The 13,583-nt window shown below is 47.3% G+C and overlaps 1 protein-coding gene across 1 annotated transcript; it reads left to right on the plus strand.

The window, feature by feature from the left end:
• The first annotated feature begins 1,539 nt into the window (after positions 1-1,539).
• MTFR1 (mitochondrial fission regulator 1) lies at positions 1,540-9,545 on the plus strand. Its single transcript, XM_054394785.1, has 8 exons — positions 1,540-1,643; positions 3,875-3,973; positions 5,732-5,850; positions 6,703-6,947; positions 8,025-8,051; positions 8,172-8,415; positions 8,563-8,731; positions 9,475-9,545. Exons 1-8 carry the CDS (start codon positions 1,578-1,580, stop codon positions 9,532-9,534), a joined length of 1,029 nt encoding a protein of 342 aa, XP_054250760.1. The 5' UTR covers positions 1,540-1,577; the 3' UTR covers positions 9,535-9,545.
• The last annotated feature ends 4,038 nt before the right edge of the window (positions 9,546-13,583 follow it).

Genomic DNA, 13,583 nt, shown 5'->3' on the forward strand with positions numbered 1-13,583 from the left:
CTTCTAACAACTGCACTTTCCATTCTTATCTTGTGGTGGGTGAGTCACTTCATAACTTTATATTTTCATGAGTCCTCCTTTAGCTGATGGTTTATTCTAACCCTGTTAGGAAATGCCTTTGTTTTCCATGGTGATGAGAAACTAATATCAACTTTTTTTTTTTGACAGATAACTGTAGAGTTGCAGAGTTCCTGCCAAGTTTCCAGAAGAAGCAGGTTATTACTAAGGAGCTGTAAATTCTCTGTAATGGAAACAGTGATGGTGCTTGTGGGCACTACCAAACAGCATCACTTTTCCATCTCCTGCCTTTCAGACTTCCCCAGTAAGCAGTTCCTTGCTGCTTCATTGCTTTAGTCATCTCTCTCTATGTTATATACATACAGAGAGGAATATATATATATATAACATACAGAGTGGCTTCATCCTCCACACAGATTACTCAGGGTGGTTCAGCAGTGTTGTTTCCAGCTTGATACACAAACCAAACATAAGCCTCAGTCTATAACTTCCTTACTTTTAGTGGCACACACTTCTCAGCAGTGTCCAAATGATGGTGCAGAACACAAAGAAGCTGCTGCACTGTTTTCCTGAGAGGACCAAAAAACATCTTGTTCTCACCGAGTGGTAGTATCTATAAATAGATGGAATCTGAAACCTGTCCAACTTTATAAATCACATGAGGATTTTCAGGTCCCACATCTGGGCTATTTCCTGTCCTGCTCTTGCATTAGTCATTTTCCACATTTCCTTTCTCCCCTCAGTTGTGGGGAAAAAGGAGGGAAAACCCAAGCTGTCAGACGATGTGAATGAAGAGAGGGGATCAGCTATCTGTGGTTGGTTCCTGCATGTGGTTGACCTGCTGGAAAGCAGCTCTACAGAGAAGGACTCAAGTGTCCTGGTGGACAAGTTGACCATGAGCCAGCAATGTGCCCCTGTGGCCAAGAAGGCCAGCGGGAGCAGGCTGCCCAGAGAGGTTATGGAGTCTCCTTCTCTGCAGAGATTCCAAACCCACCTGGCCTTTGTGATCCTGGGCAAGCTGCTGTGGGTACCCTACTTTAGCACTGAGTTGGACTGGATGACTTCCAGAGGTCCCTTCCAGTCCCCACCATGCTGGGATTCTGGGATAGAAAGGAGGTTTAGATAGAAGTACAGCCCTTTAATCTTAGTACTAGTCCCCAGCTGCAGGCATTGCACAGAGCTGGGTGCTCACTTAGAGCTGTTGAACCCCATCACCTGCTCAACCTGAAGTCATCAATCATTTCCCTAGCTTTGTAATCATTAACTTTACAGCAGCTTTGATTTCTTCCAGATGACACTGCTGCAAAGTCTTTGTCACTTGTCATCAGTAAATGCTTTGCAGCACAGGGAGCTGTTGCCCCCCAGCACGTCTTGTTTCCAGGAAGTCCTTTTGAAGTTTGCTTTCTAGGACTCCAGGGAGCAGCTCTGTATATGCTCCTCAGCATATAAATGCATCTAAAATTGTCTTCTTTCTCATTTCAGAAGTACTATGGAACCTCTGGAGCCCTGTAGGTTTGGAAGGCTTAAATCCACCCGTGGAAAGGCTTTTCCCATCCCCGATGATTTGCTGGCTTAGGCGCTTCATTAGGATGGCTTTGGAGCAAGTTGGATTAAACATGGAATCAGTAAGTGGTGTGAAATGTGCTTTGTGTCTGCAGGAACTCCAGGTGCAGCAAGCTCTTGATCTGTTGTAGTTTGTGCTTAGCTGTTCCAGCAGAATAAGTGTACCCAGCACTTGGGGTAGGTCGTGGTTGGACTCGAGGATCTTGAGAGCTTTCCCAACCAGGCCCTTCTGTGAAACAAGGTTTTCATCTCTTTTTCCTCATTCCCTTTTGTATCAAGCCTGTGGTGGTGCAGTCACACTGCCCAAGAGTCTGCTGCCCTGGACACCCCCACTCTGATGCAATAGGAGGCTGTGGCTGTGTAACCATTGGCAGACTTGCTCTGCCAGTGCTTCCAGCCAGCAAGGAGCTGTGGGAACTTGGGCAGAGCAGTGCTGAGGCTCTGTTCGCTCTGCTGAGCAGTGGCTGGCTGTGTGTGCACACCTTGTGGCACAGCTCCCACACAGATTGCTGAACATACTGTCTGGAATTACCAAAACTGAGTCATTACAAGTTTTTGGTGCACCAAACAACTGTTGTTGAACAGCCCCAGGGGTGTCTGGGCATGAAATGCTTCTGAGGCTCTGGGTGCTTCATCTTGCCTGTGGTCTGAGCACTCTCTGAACAAGTTTTACCACCTATTTAAAATGCTCTGCACTTGTGTTGGTGACACAGCCTGTAGTCTGGGCTTTGCTGCTGCTGCTGGGGAAGTGCTTCTCTGATTAATTAATCCCTCCCTTGAGTAGTATTTTCTCCAATGCAACCTCACTTTGAGGCTGTCACCAACAGCTTGCTTGTGAATCAGTGAGGCTGCATTTCTGTGGTGCTGTTTGTCAGGGACTTTGTCTTGAAGGTTCACCTGCTGTTTGCTCAGACACAAACAGGAAGGGGATAGTAACAAAGGGCAGGTCATTGAGGCACTGAAAATGCAGGATCAAGAGTGCTCTGCATTCAAAACCTTTGTGTTCAAGCTCAGCAGCGTTTTAAAGAAGAGAATGCAAGTGAAAGTGGTTCAGAGTGGATTCATAGATTCACAGAATGGGTTGGGTTGGAAGGGACCTTAGAGATCATCCAGTTCCACTCCCCTGCCATGGGCAGGGACACCTCCCACCAGCACAGGTTGCTCAAGGCCTCATCCAGCCTGGCCTTGAGCACCTCCAGGGAAGGGGCATCCACAACCTCCCTGGGCAGCCTGGTGAAGCTGCAGCTGTGCTGTGCAGTGCACATTTCATGCTGTCAAAAGCAATGCCTTCTAATAAAGGCCAGAGGAAGGAAAGTGTTGTTCTAGAAATAAGCACAATGTTTGTGAAGTTTCTGAGATAAGATAATCAGAGGATAGGTGCTGGGGAGCAGAATTGTTCTAATAGAAGCTTCAGCATCTAAGCAGTGATCTTTGCTTGATCTATCAAGAGGTTACTCAGCAGTGTTGTGAAACAGTTACAGCTACATGCACTAATCACAGTGGCAGTGCTGCCAGGCCAATCTTAACAGCCTGTGTTGTCACAGAATCCCAGCATGGGGGGATTGGAAGGGACCTCTGGAGATCATCCAGTCCAACTCCTCTGCCAAAGCAGGGCACCCACAGCAGCCTGCCCAGGGGCACAACAGCCAGGCAGGTGTGGAAGCTCTCCAGAGATTTTATCTAAGATTTCCTTGGGCAGCCTTCTGACAGGATGTTTTGTTTGCTTGGAGCAATGAGCCTTTAAACCTAAGCTCTGAGTAGTAAATTCATGTCTGCAGCTCTAAGTAAACACTGGCCAGGGTTTGTTAATTACCATACAAAGTTCTAATTGTTTACTAACACCATCCTCTGTGTTAGACTCTTCCCGTTATTCTTTTTCTTCTTTGCATTGATTTTTGTTGCCTTTGCCTATGCTGAAATCTTTCCTCCTTCTCTCTAGGTTTGTTTTTGCTGCTAAGTTTGTTTTTCTTCTCAGTATGGTAAACAGCAGAGCAAATGTTCCTGTCACAAGGTACAACAAGGGGAAGCAAATCCAGTCCCTGTTGTAACCAGAAATCTGAAGTGTAGTAGCAAGAGCTCTGAGGAAGCCAAAGGTCTTGGGGAGCTGTGGGCAGTTTTTTCCTGGGTGGATGTGTATAATTTTATTTCTTTGAACTCAATAAATACATTCTGGCAAGAAAGCAATAACTTGGAATACCTTTAGCACGAGCACAGCATGGAAGGGTAAGGAAAAGCTGTTCCAATGGGATACAGAAATCACCTAACAGCTGGCTGCTTCTCCCTTCCCACCCAGGTGCTGTGGTCCAGCAAGCCCTACGGTTCCTCTCGGAGTATTGTGAGAAAGATTGGCACCAACCTCTCCCTTATCCAGTGTCCAAGAGTTCAGTTTCAGGTAGGTGCTCTCAGCTCTTGAGAATCTGTGTCTCATTCTGCTCTTGCATCCAGGCATGTTCAGCCAAGATGGAGTTGATTTGATGATGCCCAGAAGGTTTGTAGCAGCAGAGTATAAACCAGGCACAGCAGAGGATTAGGTTCCTTCCATTCTTCTCACCTCCAGTTGAGATTTTTTTCCAAGTACAGATTCTTCAGCTCTGTACTGCCTAAAACCTGAGTCAGTGCTGTTGTTCCACACATCAGGAAACCTGAAACAATTTTTCCTAAGGAAACTGGAACTTCTAAATACAGGAGTCAAGTTCTTACTGGGGAAAAAATAGATATAAGAGAAAAATATTTGCAACTTATTTCTGTGAAGAGGAATTATAAGCTAGGCTTAAGCATGGAAAAGATGAGCAGTGGTACTTAAAAATGTTGTGGAAAATAACTATCAGACAATACAAAATGAGTAACCAGGTAGCTGAGAACCCAGGTTTAGTTTTAAATACCAGCACTGGAAAGGGAACATCAACTCTCTGCAGCTTTCTGACTTGTTTGCTTTTAACTGCATCTAGTGGGAGGGTAAAGAGTGAGGGTAAAGCTTAAGGAGAAGAAAAGTCTTGCTTTTTATATCAAGTCTTTCAGGAACAGATGGGGAAATGGAAGCTGTTACACTCTGTGTGTGGGGATGGAACTGGAGACAATCAGTGCTGGAAGCTCAGGATGAGGGAGGGATGTTTCTTAGGCTGAGGAACATAAAGCTGAATCATCTCCCACAGTTGGAGAGGGTCAGCTCCACACAGCTGTGTTTTTCACTGTATAATTCCTTCATCCCATATAAAATGCATGAACAAGATTTAGAGTGAAGTCAGAGTAGCAAACTCAGATTGTTCAGGCTACCATAGAAGCTCTCATGAACACTGCAAATATGAAAGGATCCTAAAAATAGAAATAGAATTGGTGGAGTTGATTGGCTCAAATGTGAGGTACCTGATTTGAGTGTTGAAACACTACCACTGATGTGGTTGATGCAGGCTTTGTTTTACTACCTCAACTGCTGAACATTTCAAAGTGTGATGCTGACATCTGGAGGTTTTTGTGCCTTTAAGATTCTCTGGTGAAGCTCAACAATGCTTTCAGTCATTTTTAAGCTGTTTGAACTGACACTTTCCTATAGCTGTCTCTTCCTCTCTCTCTCTCTCTTGCCAGCTTTAGCTATGTTATGAAGGGACCATGCACTGAACCTTGCTGTAAGTCACTTTATTTCAAAACCAAAGCCAACCTCACTTGCCTCACCTGGGGCTGCATGTTTATCATCAGTGTTTCCAACGAACTTCCCACAGGCCTTCAGTTTCCTGATGATAAATGGATGAGAGATGCTGAAAGAACAGCAAGGCCTTCATGTTTTCTAACTGCTGGCCAGGAATAGAATTTTCAAACATAGTGTGTGGGTTAGTACAGCAAAGTACTGGAGAATGCTGATGAATGCTTGTCTTTAAGGGAACAGCTTGCTCTGGATTCTTAGTGTTCAGTGGTGCCATGGGATAGCATCTCCAGTTAGCTGTGAACCTCAGCAGAGTGTCCATCAGGCCAGAGGGAAGAGTTTGGAGTCAGTGATGTGGCTCTGGAGCAGAGCCAGGCCAGAAATAAATGTGTGAAGCCCACAGCTGTTCTGTGCACGAGTGTTCATAGTTACCTGTGGTTCTTGGATGAAATAAATGGGCCCTGGGCTGGGAAGAATGATTCTAAACCCTGCAATCTTGTCTTTAAAATGTAGCTTACTTCTCATGCCACAGAAGGACACCATCCAAACCAGCTCAGAGAAGATGCAGTGGCCTCCTTTGCAGATGTGGGATGGGTGGCTCAAGAAGAAGGTGAAGGCTCTACAAGGCTCAGGTATGTTCCTTAGGTCTTCCCCTTGGGAATTAAGAACTGAAAGGAAGAAACTTAGCTTCTCTCCAGTGAGAATCTGCCATGCATTGCAATTGAGAGAGCACTGGAATGATGGGAGGAGAGAAAGGCAAGAGCAATAGGACAGGTAGGGTCTGGGAAAGAAGGAGCAGAGGTGATGCTAAGAGAATTAAGAGTGAAGCTCTCTGGCCCTGCCTGCCCAAATGGCTGCTCAGATCAGCCAGAATCAAAGGTGCAGCTCTGCAGTGCAGCGGAAGGTTTCCTTTCAAACAAAGCAACCTTCCACAGAAAGGCACAAACTGCTGCCTACAGGATACCTTGCTTAATTTGAAAGCATGAAGGAGGTTAGTGGTGACCTCGGTGCCTCCCAACATGGCAACAAACGTTCTGGCACTGCCACATTGTCACAAACCCCGAGGGGAACCACAGAAATCAACACTGTCTGGGCACTCCCCTTTGTAAAGCCTGTGAAGGAAACTCAGTTTTAACAAAACCATGTGAGGTTTTCTTCTCTTACTGAGCATTTGGGCAAAACCAAACAGTAAAATCTCAATTCCACCAAGAAATACAAAAGGTATGAGGCAGAGAAATTAGTGGAGGTGAGGAGAAATAGATTGATTTTCCTCTTGAAAGTAAGTAGTCCACAAAAGGCTGGCTAGGGGAGGAGAAGAAATAAAGCTGGTGATGCAAACAAAGGATGAGAAGCTCTTTACTTGAAGCTCTTGGTGGAAGTGACTTATGTCAGTTCTCCAGCCCATGTTGCTGTTCTGTGTGTGACATTCAGTTTTATCTAGTACAAGGCCTTTAAAAAGGAATCTTGGGGTATTTTTGTTACAGGTCAGAAGCTTGGGCAAAAGCAGCCCAGCCTCCTCTTTCAGGTGAGCTACATCGTTCTAGAAAGCCTCTCTACAGACAGATGTCCTTACACAGCCCACTGGAAGAAGAACCAGTGCTGAGGAGCCCAGTGTTGGCCAATGATGAAGCTCTGCAGAAGATCAGTGCTCTGGAAAATGAACTGGCCACTCTGAGAGCACAAATAGCCAAAATTGTGACCATGCAGGAGCAACAGAACCTGACAGCAGGTATGGAATTTTCTGGGATCAGCAAAACTTCTGGAATGTGCCTCTTCATAATCACTGGTCTGGTTTTGTGAGGTGTGGAGACACTGCACACACCTCCATGCTGGCAGACAGCTGCAACATGCTAACCAAGGGCTGCAGGAGAGGGCTTGAGCACAAGAGACCTGCCAGGAGCTGTTCAAGGCCAGGCTGGATGAGGGCCTTGAGGAACCTGATCTAGTGGAAGGGGCCAGGGTGGTACTGGGTTGATGGTTTGGCTTTGTGATCTTAGAGAGCTTTTCCAACCCAGACAACTCTGTGATTCTACTCAGCGAGTGCCTCTTCGGCTGCTCTTGCCCTCATCTGTGAGCTGACAGCAGTTCCTTTATTCCTGTTCGACCGCTGATGGTCAGAGCCGTGGCACAGCTGAGGATCAGGGGGTTTCAGGTCGGAGCTGTGACCCTCGTGGCACCTTCCCCCTAGTGCCAGCTCTGAGCTCATTTCCCCAGCTCTAGCTCCCTCTGCTGGCGGCAGCTGGCACTGCCACTCCGGCTGCCTGCGGAATGAGCAGCCTCCTGCTCCCTTGGTCTGCTTTTGCTCACTTCTTTAAAGGTTCATTCCAGCAGAGGCTTCTTTTATTTGTCAAGTGCTGACTGCTGTTATATTTCTAACATCAAGTTTCACCTACCAAGTACAGGGAACTTGAAATCAAGACTGTCAGGAGAAGCTTTGTCTTCAGACATGATTAAGTGGCCTGAAAAGCTTTATTCCAGCTCTCTGAGGAGGCAGAGTCAGCTCTGATTCTCTCTCCTCAGAGCTGGATCAAGCTTCAATTGAAGCACTATTTGAGCTGTGAGATTTTTAAATATAAAATCTTAATGTTGCAACTTCTGAGTGAGGCAAGCAGGAGGAAGTCCTGCTCCCATGGCAGATTATGATCTCCAGCTGCCTCAGAAGACAGCTGCACCATGAGGGTGCTGGAACACTGCAGCAGATTTCCCAGAGAGGTAGCTGAGGCTCCATCCCTGGAGATATTCAAGGTGAGGCTGGACAAGGCTCTGAGCAAGCTGCTCTAGCAGAGGATGTCCCTGCTGACTGCAGGGGGGTTGGACTGGATGAGCTTTGGAGGTCCCTTCCAACCCAACCCAATTCTGTGATGCCTACCCTGAGCATTTGAGAGGTGTGAAGAGGGTTTGCAAGTGAGCTGAAGTGCAGTGCATCTTTTACTTGCAGTTGGGTCAAGTCCAGTTGTTCCAGCTGCTCTTCCTGCTGCTGCACCTCCACCACCACCACCTCCTCCTCCGCCACCGCCGCTCCCAGCCCTGGGCCAACAGCAGAGCAAGTCTGCAATTGAGCTCATTAAAGAAAGGAAAAACAAAAAGAACAACTCTGGCCAGACCCTGGCAGAGAATGGGCCAAAGAAGGCTGAGCTGCCAAACATGCTGGAGATCCTCAAGGACATGAGCAGCGTGAAGCTGCGTGCCGTGAAAAGGTAACCAGCAGAGCCCCCTGGGTGCTGCTGTGGGTTAGTGACCCTGAGCTGTTGCCAGGTGAGGCAGCTGCTGGCAGACAAGCAAAAGCCTTCACAGCTTCTAAAGCTTTCTTCTGAGCAGCTGAAGCTTCTCCTTTTCCTCTCTAGATCCTCAGAAGGTACCAAGTCCAAGGCGGCTGACCCTGCAGACCCAGCAGCACTCATAGCAGAAGCACTCAAGAAGAAATTTGCTTATCGCTACCGGAGTGACAGCCAGAGTGAGCCAGAAAAGGTCACCCCAAGGGCTGAGACAAAGACACAGCCTGAGGTGGTGCTGGTGAGTAGGAGGCTTATGAGCCCAGCCTCAGACTGAGCTGCAGCTGCTGTGAAGCTAAGGCCTGCACGTGCCTGGGAGTTGGCATCTCTGGTTGGACTCCATACTGGGCTTGGGGCGGTCACAGAGTTTGGAAGTCAAGCAGAGAAGTTCAGGAGTGCTGGGGTCATTTTCTTGGGGTTTTAATCTTTTCTGTTGCTATCAGAATGTGATACCCTAGGGCTCAGAACCAAGCTGACCTGAGCTTACCTGTTAGCACCAACCTGAACCATTCAGGAATGGTTGCAGTTATCTGAAGGGTGGGTGGCAAGAGGCAGCAGGCTGTGCTCAGATGATAAAATCCCTTCAGAACTCATTGAAAGTGTGGACATTTGAGAGCAAAACCACCACACCATGTTCCAAAGTGCCACATCTGCTTGTTTCTGGAACACCTCCAGGGAGGGGGCTCTACCACCACCTCCCTGGACAGCCTGTTCCAATCCCTGCCCACTCTTCCAGAAAAGAAGTTTTCCTGTCCAGCCTAAACTTCCCCTGGTGCAGCTTGAGGCCATTTCCTCTTCTCCTGTCCTTAGTTACTTGGGAGAAGAGGCCACCAGCAGCTCTGAGGGGGGTGGGACCCCTACAGTGAGGAGCAGGTTGATGAAGCAATGCTCTCTGCCCCAGTTCTCCTCCCAGCTTGGGTGGGTGAGAGCTGCAGCAGGTATCTGGTGGCAGCCAGCTGAAGGTGTCTCTGCTTTCCTCCCCAGTTTGGGCCACACATGCTGAAGTCTACAGGAAAAATGAAGACTTTAATTGAAAAATCTTAACCCCTCAAGATCCCCCTGTGCAGGACTGTGCTGAGCTGCTGTGCCTGGAACCTTTCCTGTTGCAAAGAGCACTGAGTGGCCTCATCCAGCAGAGGAAAATCCCAGTGTCAGCTGGAGGATGGAGGCACTGAGCACACTGGTTTGTGAATCACACTGACTGCTGTACTCAGCTCTTCATTTTGTACCCAGGCCTGGCTTTCCTGCTCAGCCTTGTGTGGTGGCTTTACTTTACTAACACTAAGGTAGAGAGAGCAACATTCTGTGCATAACTGACCCCCTGAAGTGTGTGACCATGTTCATAGTGACACTACCCCCTTAAGCTAATAGCAGTTCCTGGAGCTCTGACTAACTCACTCTGTGATTGGGTACTGAAGTTTCCATGTCCAAATCCTCCTTTTCAACTTCATTTGGGCAAACTTTTAAGCTCAATGAAAATCTGAATGCAGCCAGCTTCCTCCTGAGAGTGACAACTTCAACCTGCTGCAGAAGGCACCTGGTGTGAGATGCTTCCAAGTGCAGGGTTTGGGTTTTAATTTTTTTTTCATTAAGCTTGAAGTAAGATGCTGTGGGAGCCTCTCTGGAGGCAGCCCAAAGGACTGGAAAGAACCAGTAGGGAGCAGCAGAGGACAAGGACCAACAGCAGAGTTGAACTGGCTGGAAGTGGTGTAAGATAAGAAAAACCAAAGTACTGTGGGATGCAAGCTGCCAAAAGTTCATTGCTCATCTCTGTGCTAAGAAACACTGCTCAGGGACACCTTTTTATCCCCTGCTGGCTTGGGCTTGTGCAGTGCCCAGCTGCTGGAAAGCCCTAGAATGGGTTTCCAGCAGCTAGGAATTGTACAAGCCCTAGTCCTAGCTACAGAGAGGAGATGCTGCAAGCTGGTGTCCACAGCCAGCTCATTAAGCAGCCTCCCAAGCTGATGTCTCCAGCCACAGATGTAGGAAGGGCTGAAGCTTAAAAGGAGGTTGACCAAAAAAATAAAACACAAAACCCAACCACCAACCAAAAACTGTTTAGGAAGCTCTGTGACAACTCAGCTGCACACTAAGCTGGAGCCAAGGCTTGCTCTGACAGGAGAAGCTGGGGCTTTCAGAGGTCTGAGGCACTGCTGGAACAAGCACAGGCTGCCTCTTGGGGCTTCTTCTGGCTTCTAGGGAAAGAGAAAAAGCAGCTTAAGTACAGCCAGCTGAAGGGAGCTGACCATGGCTGAAGGGATCTGAGGGGGTTACTGACCATGGCTGAAAGGATCTGAGGGGGTTACTGACCATGGCTGAAGGGATCTAACCAAGTTATTGACCATGACTGAAGCTTTGCTGCTTTTAACTGGAGATTGTACAGCGCAGGAGGATGTTTTCTGGTATGAAACCTCACATGGTGTTGCTGTCCAGGATGTCCCTTCCTTCCCTGCCACAAGTGTCACTGAGGAGCCATGGGATCCTCATGTTCTTTTAAATGCCTTTAAAAAGCCTTTTTTTTTTTTTTGAGAGAGAGATCAAATATTGGTTTCAAGTTTTGTATTTAATGCTCTATTGCCACTGGCTGAAATTAAAAGCAGTTAAAATAAACACTCTGCATGCCACCAGGTCCCATCCTGTTGTGGCACGGCTATAAACCAGTTGTGGTGAGAGCTTGTTTCTCCTTCAGGACTGGACACCTTGCCTGGCAGTGCAGCAGGGCCAGCAGTGAGTCACAGGACAGAGCTGGTGATTCAGGTACAGGCAGATAAAGACCAGCAGCAACCATGAAGAAGTTTGTGCCTCACCTACAGACACAAGAGGAAAGCCCTTGTCCAACCAGGGCCTCTCCAGCCCCAACAGGCCCCTGTGAGGCACAAACCCTCTCCCCAAAGGTCTCTGCTGGAGATTTTGGAGGCAAAACCTCTGTGCAGAGTGGTTCAGCTGCTGTAAAATTCAGGCACCACTTGACCCACACCACTGCTGAACTGGGCTAAAGCCCCTGCAAACCCCACACCAGACTGTCTGAGCTGCTGCTGGGGCAGGGAGCCAGCACCCCAGAGCCTGTAACACAGAATTAAAGCAGTGCTGAGGCCTCCTCTTCAAGCCAAGCCCCATAGTTTAAAAACCACAGGAGCCCCCAGCAGCTACTGCAGTGAGAGGCTGTTTGGGAGGTGGCTGCAGGCCTGGCCTCTGTTTTACTCAAAAGCAAAGAGGAATTTGGTGCTTTCCCACACTTACCTCTGCAGACCTGCAGGGAAGCTCAGCTGCAGCTCTCTGGAGCAGGTTACTCACATGGGCATCACAGTGAGGGTGGTGAGACACTGGAACAGGTTGCCCAAGGATGTGCTTGAGGCCCCATCCCTGCAGATATTCAAGATCAGACTGTACATAGCCCTGGGCAGCCTGGCCCAGTTGGAGGTGTCCCTGCTGGCTGCAGGGGTTGGACAAGATGACCTTTGAGGGTCCCTTCCAACAAAACACAATCAGTGAACCACCTCTGTCCTGGCAGCTGCAGCCAGCACTGGTGCCCATGGCCCCTTCAGAGCCAGCGTGTTCCAAACAAGACTCTGCTGTGACAACCAAAGCTCCTCAGCCCCTCGCTCCTTTTTGAGGTGAAGCCAGACAACAGCACTGACAGCAAAGGAAGGAAGCTCAACGCAGGTTCCAGAGGATGGTTTCAGTAGAAATTTATTTCTTTCAACATGGCCACTTTGAGATTCATGGCAACTACTTCAGGGAACAGAAAGAACCAGCAACAACTTCAGCTTGGAAGGGAAACGACCTCAACAGCTTCCTTCGAGAAGGGAAACAACCTCAGCAACTTCATTTTGGAAGGGAAAGAACCAGGAAGTCAGGATTTGCTTTTCAGAAAGGCCAAGCTCCAAGAGGTGATCAATTTGGGCAGGTCAGGACTAATTAAAGTGTTTCCAGATCCGAAAGTTGGCTGCAGCTTGGGCTACCCTCCGTGCGCCAGGCAAGGTGGGAAGGTGACGGTCCAGGAAGGTCAGGTGAGAAGAGTTTTGTTTGTTCATGGAAAGGTTACAGCAACAGGCACGTTTCCAACAGCTATGGCAAAGCCTCTGCAGATGGCTTTAGGCTGCAGCTCTCTCCCCCCATGGCTGTAAACAGAAGTAAGGAACAGTCTGGTACGAGAACAAGCAGCAAACACCAACTGAACGAAAGCACCAGGACAGGAGCTCCACCTCGCTTCCGGTTGTGCTTGCTCAGCTCCAACCCACCTCAAACCAACCACAGCAATGGAATGTTTGCAGTTGAAAATTAGTCCTTTTTGTCCTAAAAAAACCCATTTTCTCCTGTTCTGTTTTGTTTTGTTGTTTTCTTCCCCATCCAAACCCCTGTCCAGTGGGTGATGTCTCCAAGGGGGGAACAGGTAAACAATGCACTTCTCCTTTTAGGTCTGGCTGTGGGGTTTTTATTATTTGTTGTTAGCATTTTCTTCTCAAATAAAAAAAAATAATTAAAAAAAAGCAAAAACCCACAAATTTGGTCACTTAGCTTTGTGCATAGTTTAAGGCAGCTGTAGCAATTGGTTAGTTTCCTCCCTCCTCCCACCCCACCCCCAGTGTGGCTGTTGGTGAAAATTGTCACATTGGAAAAAAATTACAAGAAGAAAACTGTAGGCATTAAAAAAAAAAAAAAAGGAAAAGCACCCAAAAAAAAAAAAAAGGGAAAAAAGGCACAAAAAAGGAAAACACAAAAAAAGGAAAATACACAAAACTGGAGCGAGATCACATGAAAAAGGGGAAAAAAGAAAATGAGGAAAAACACATAGGAAAACCACACAAAAAAGAAAAATAACACAAAGTGAAAAACACAAAAAGGAAGAAAAAAGGAAAAAAAAAAAAGGAAAAACAAAAGGAAAAGGAAAAAAAACAAGAACAAGAAAAAGACTAAAAAGGAAAAAAGAGAAAAGAACAAGAAAAGAAAAAAAAACAGAAAAAAAAAGGAAAAACAAAAGGAAAAGAAAAAAAGAACAAAACAAGAAGAGAAAAACCACAAAAAAGGAAATAAAAACCCCAAACAGAAAGCAGAAAGGCAAACGCACAAGGACAACACAAAAAAAGGCAACA

This window comes from Indicator indicator, chromosome 31 (genome assembly GCF_027791375.1).
Source record: "Indicator indicator isolate 239-I01 chromosome 31, UM_Iind_1.1, whole genome shotgun sequence".
NCBI lineage: Eukaryota > Metazoa > Chordata > Aves > Piciformes > Indicatoridae > Indicator > Indicator indicator.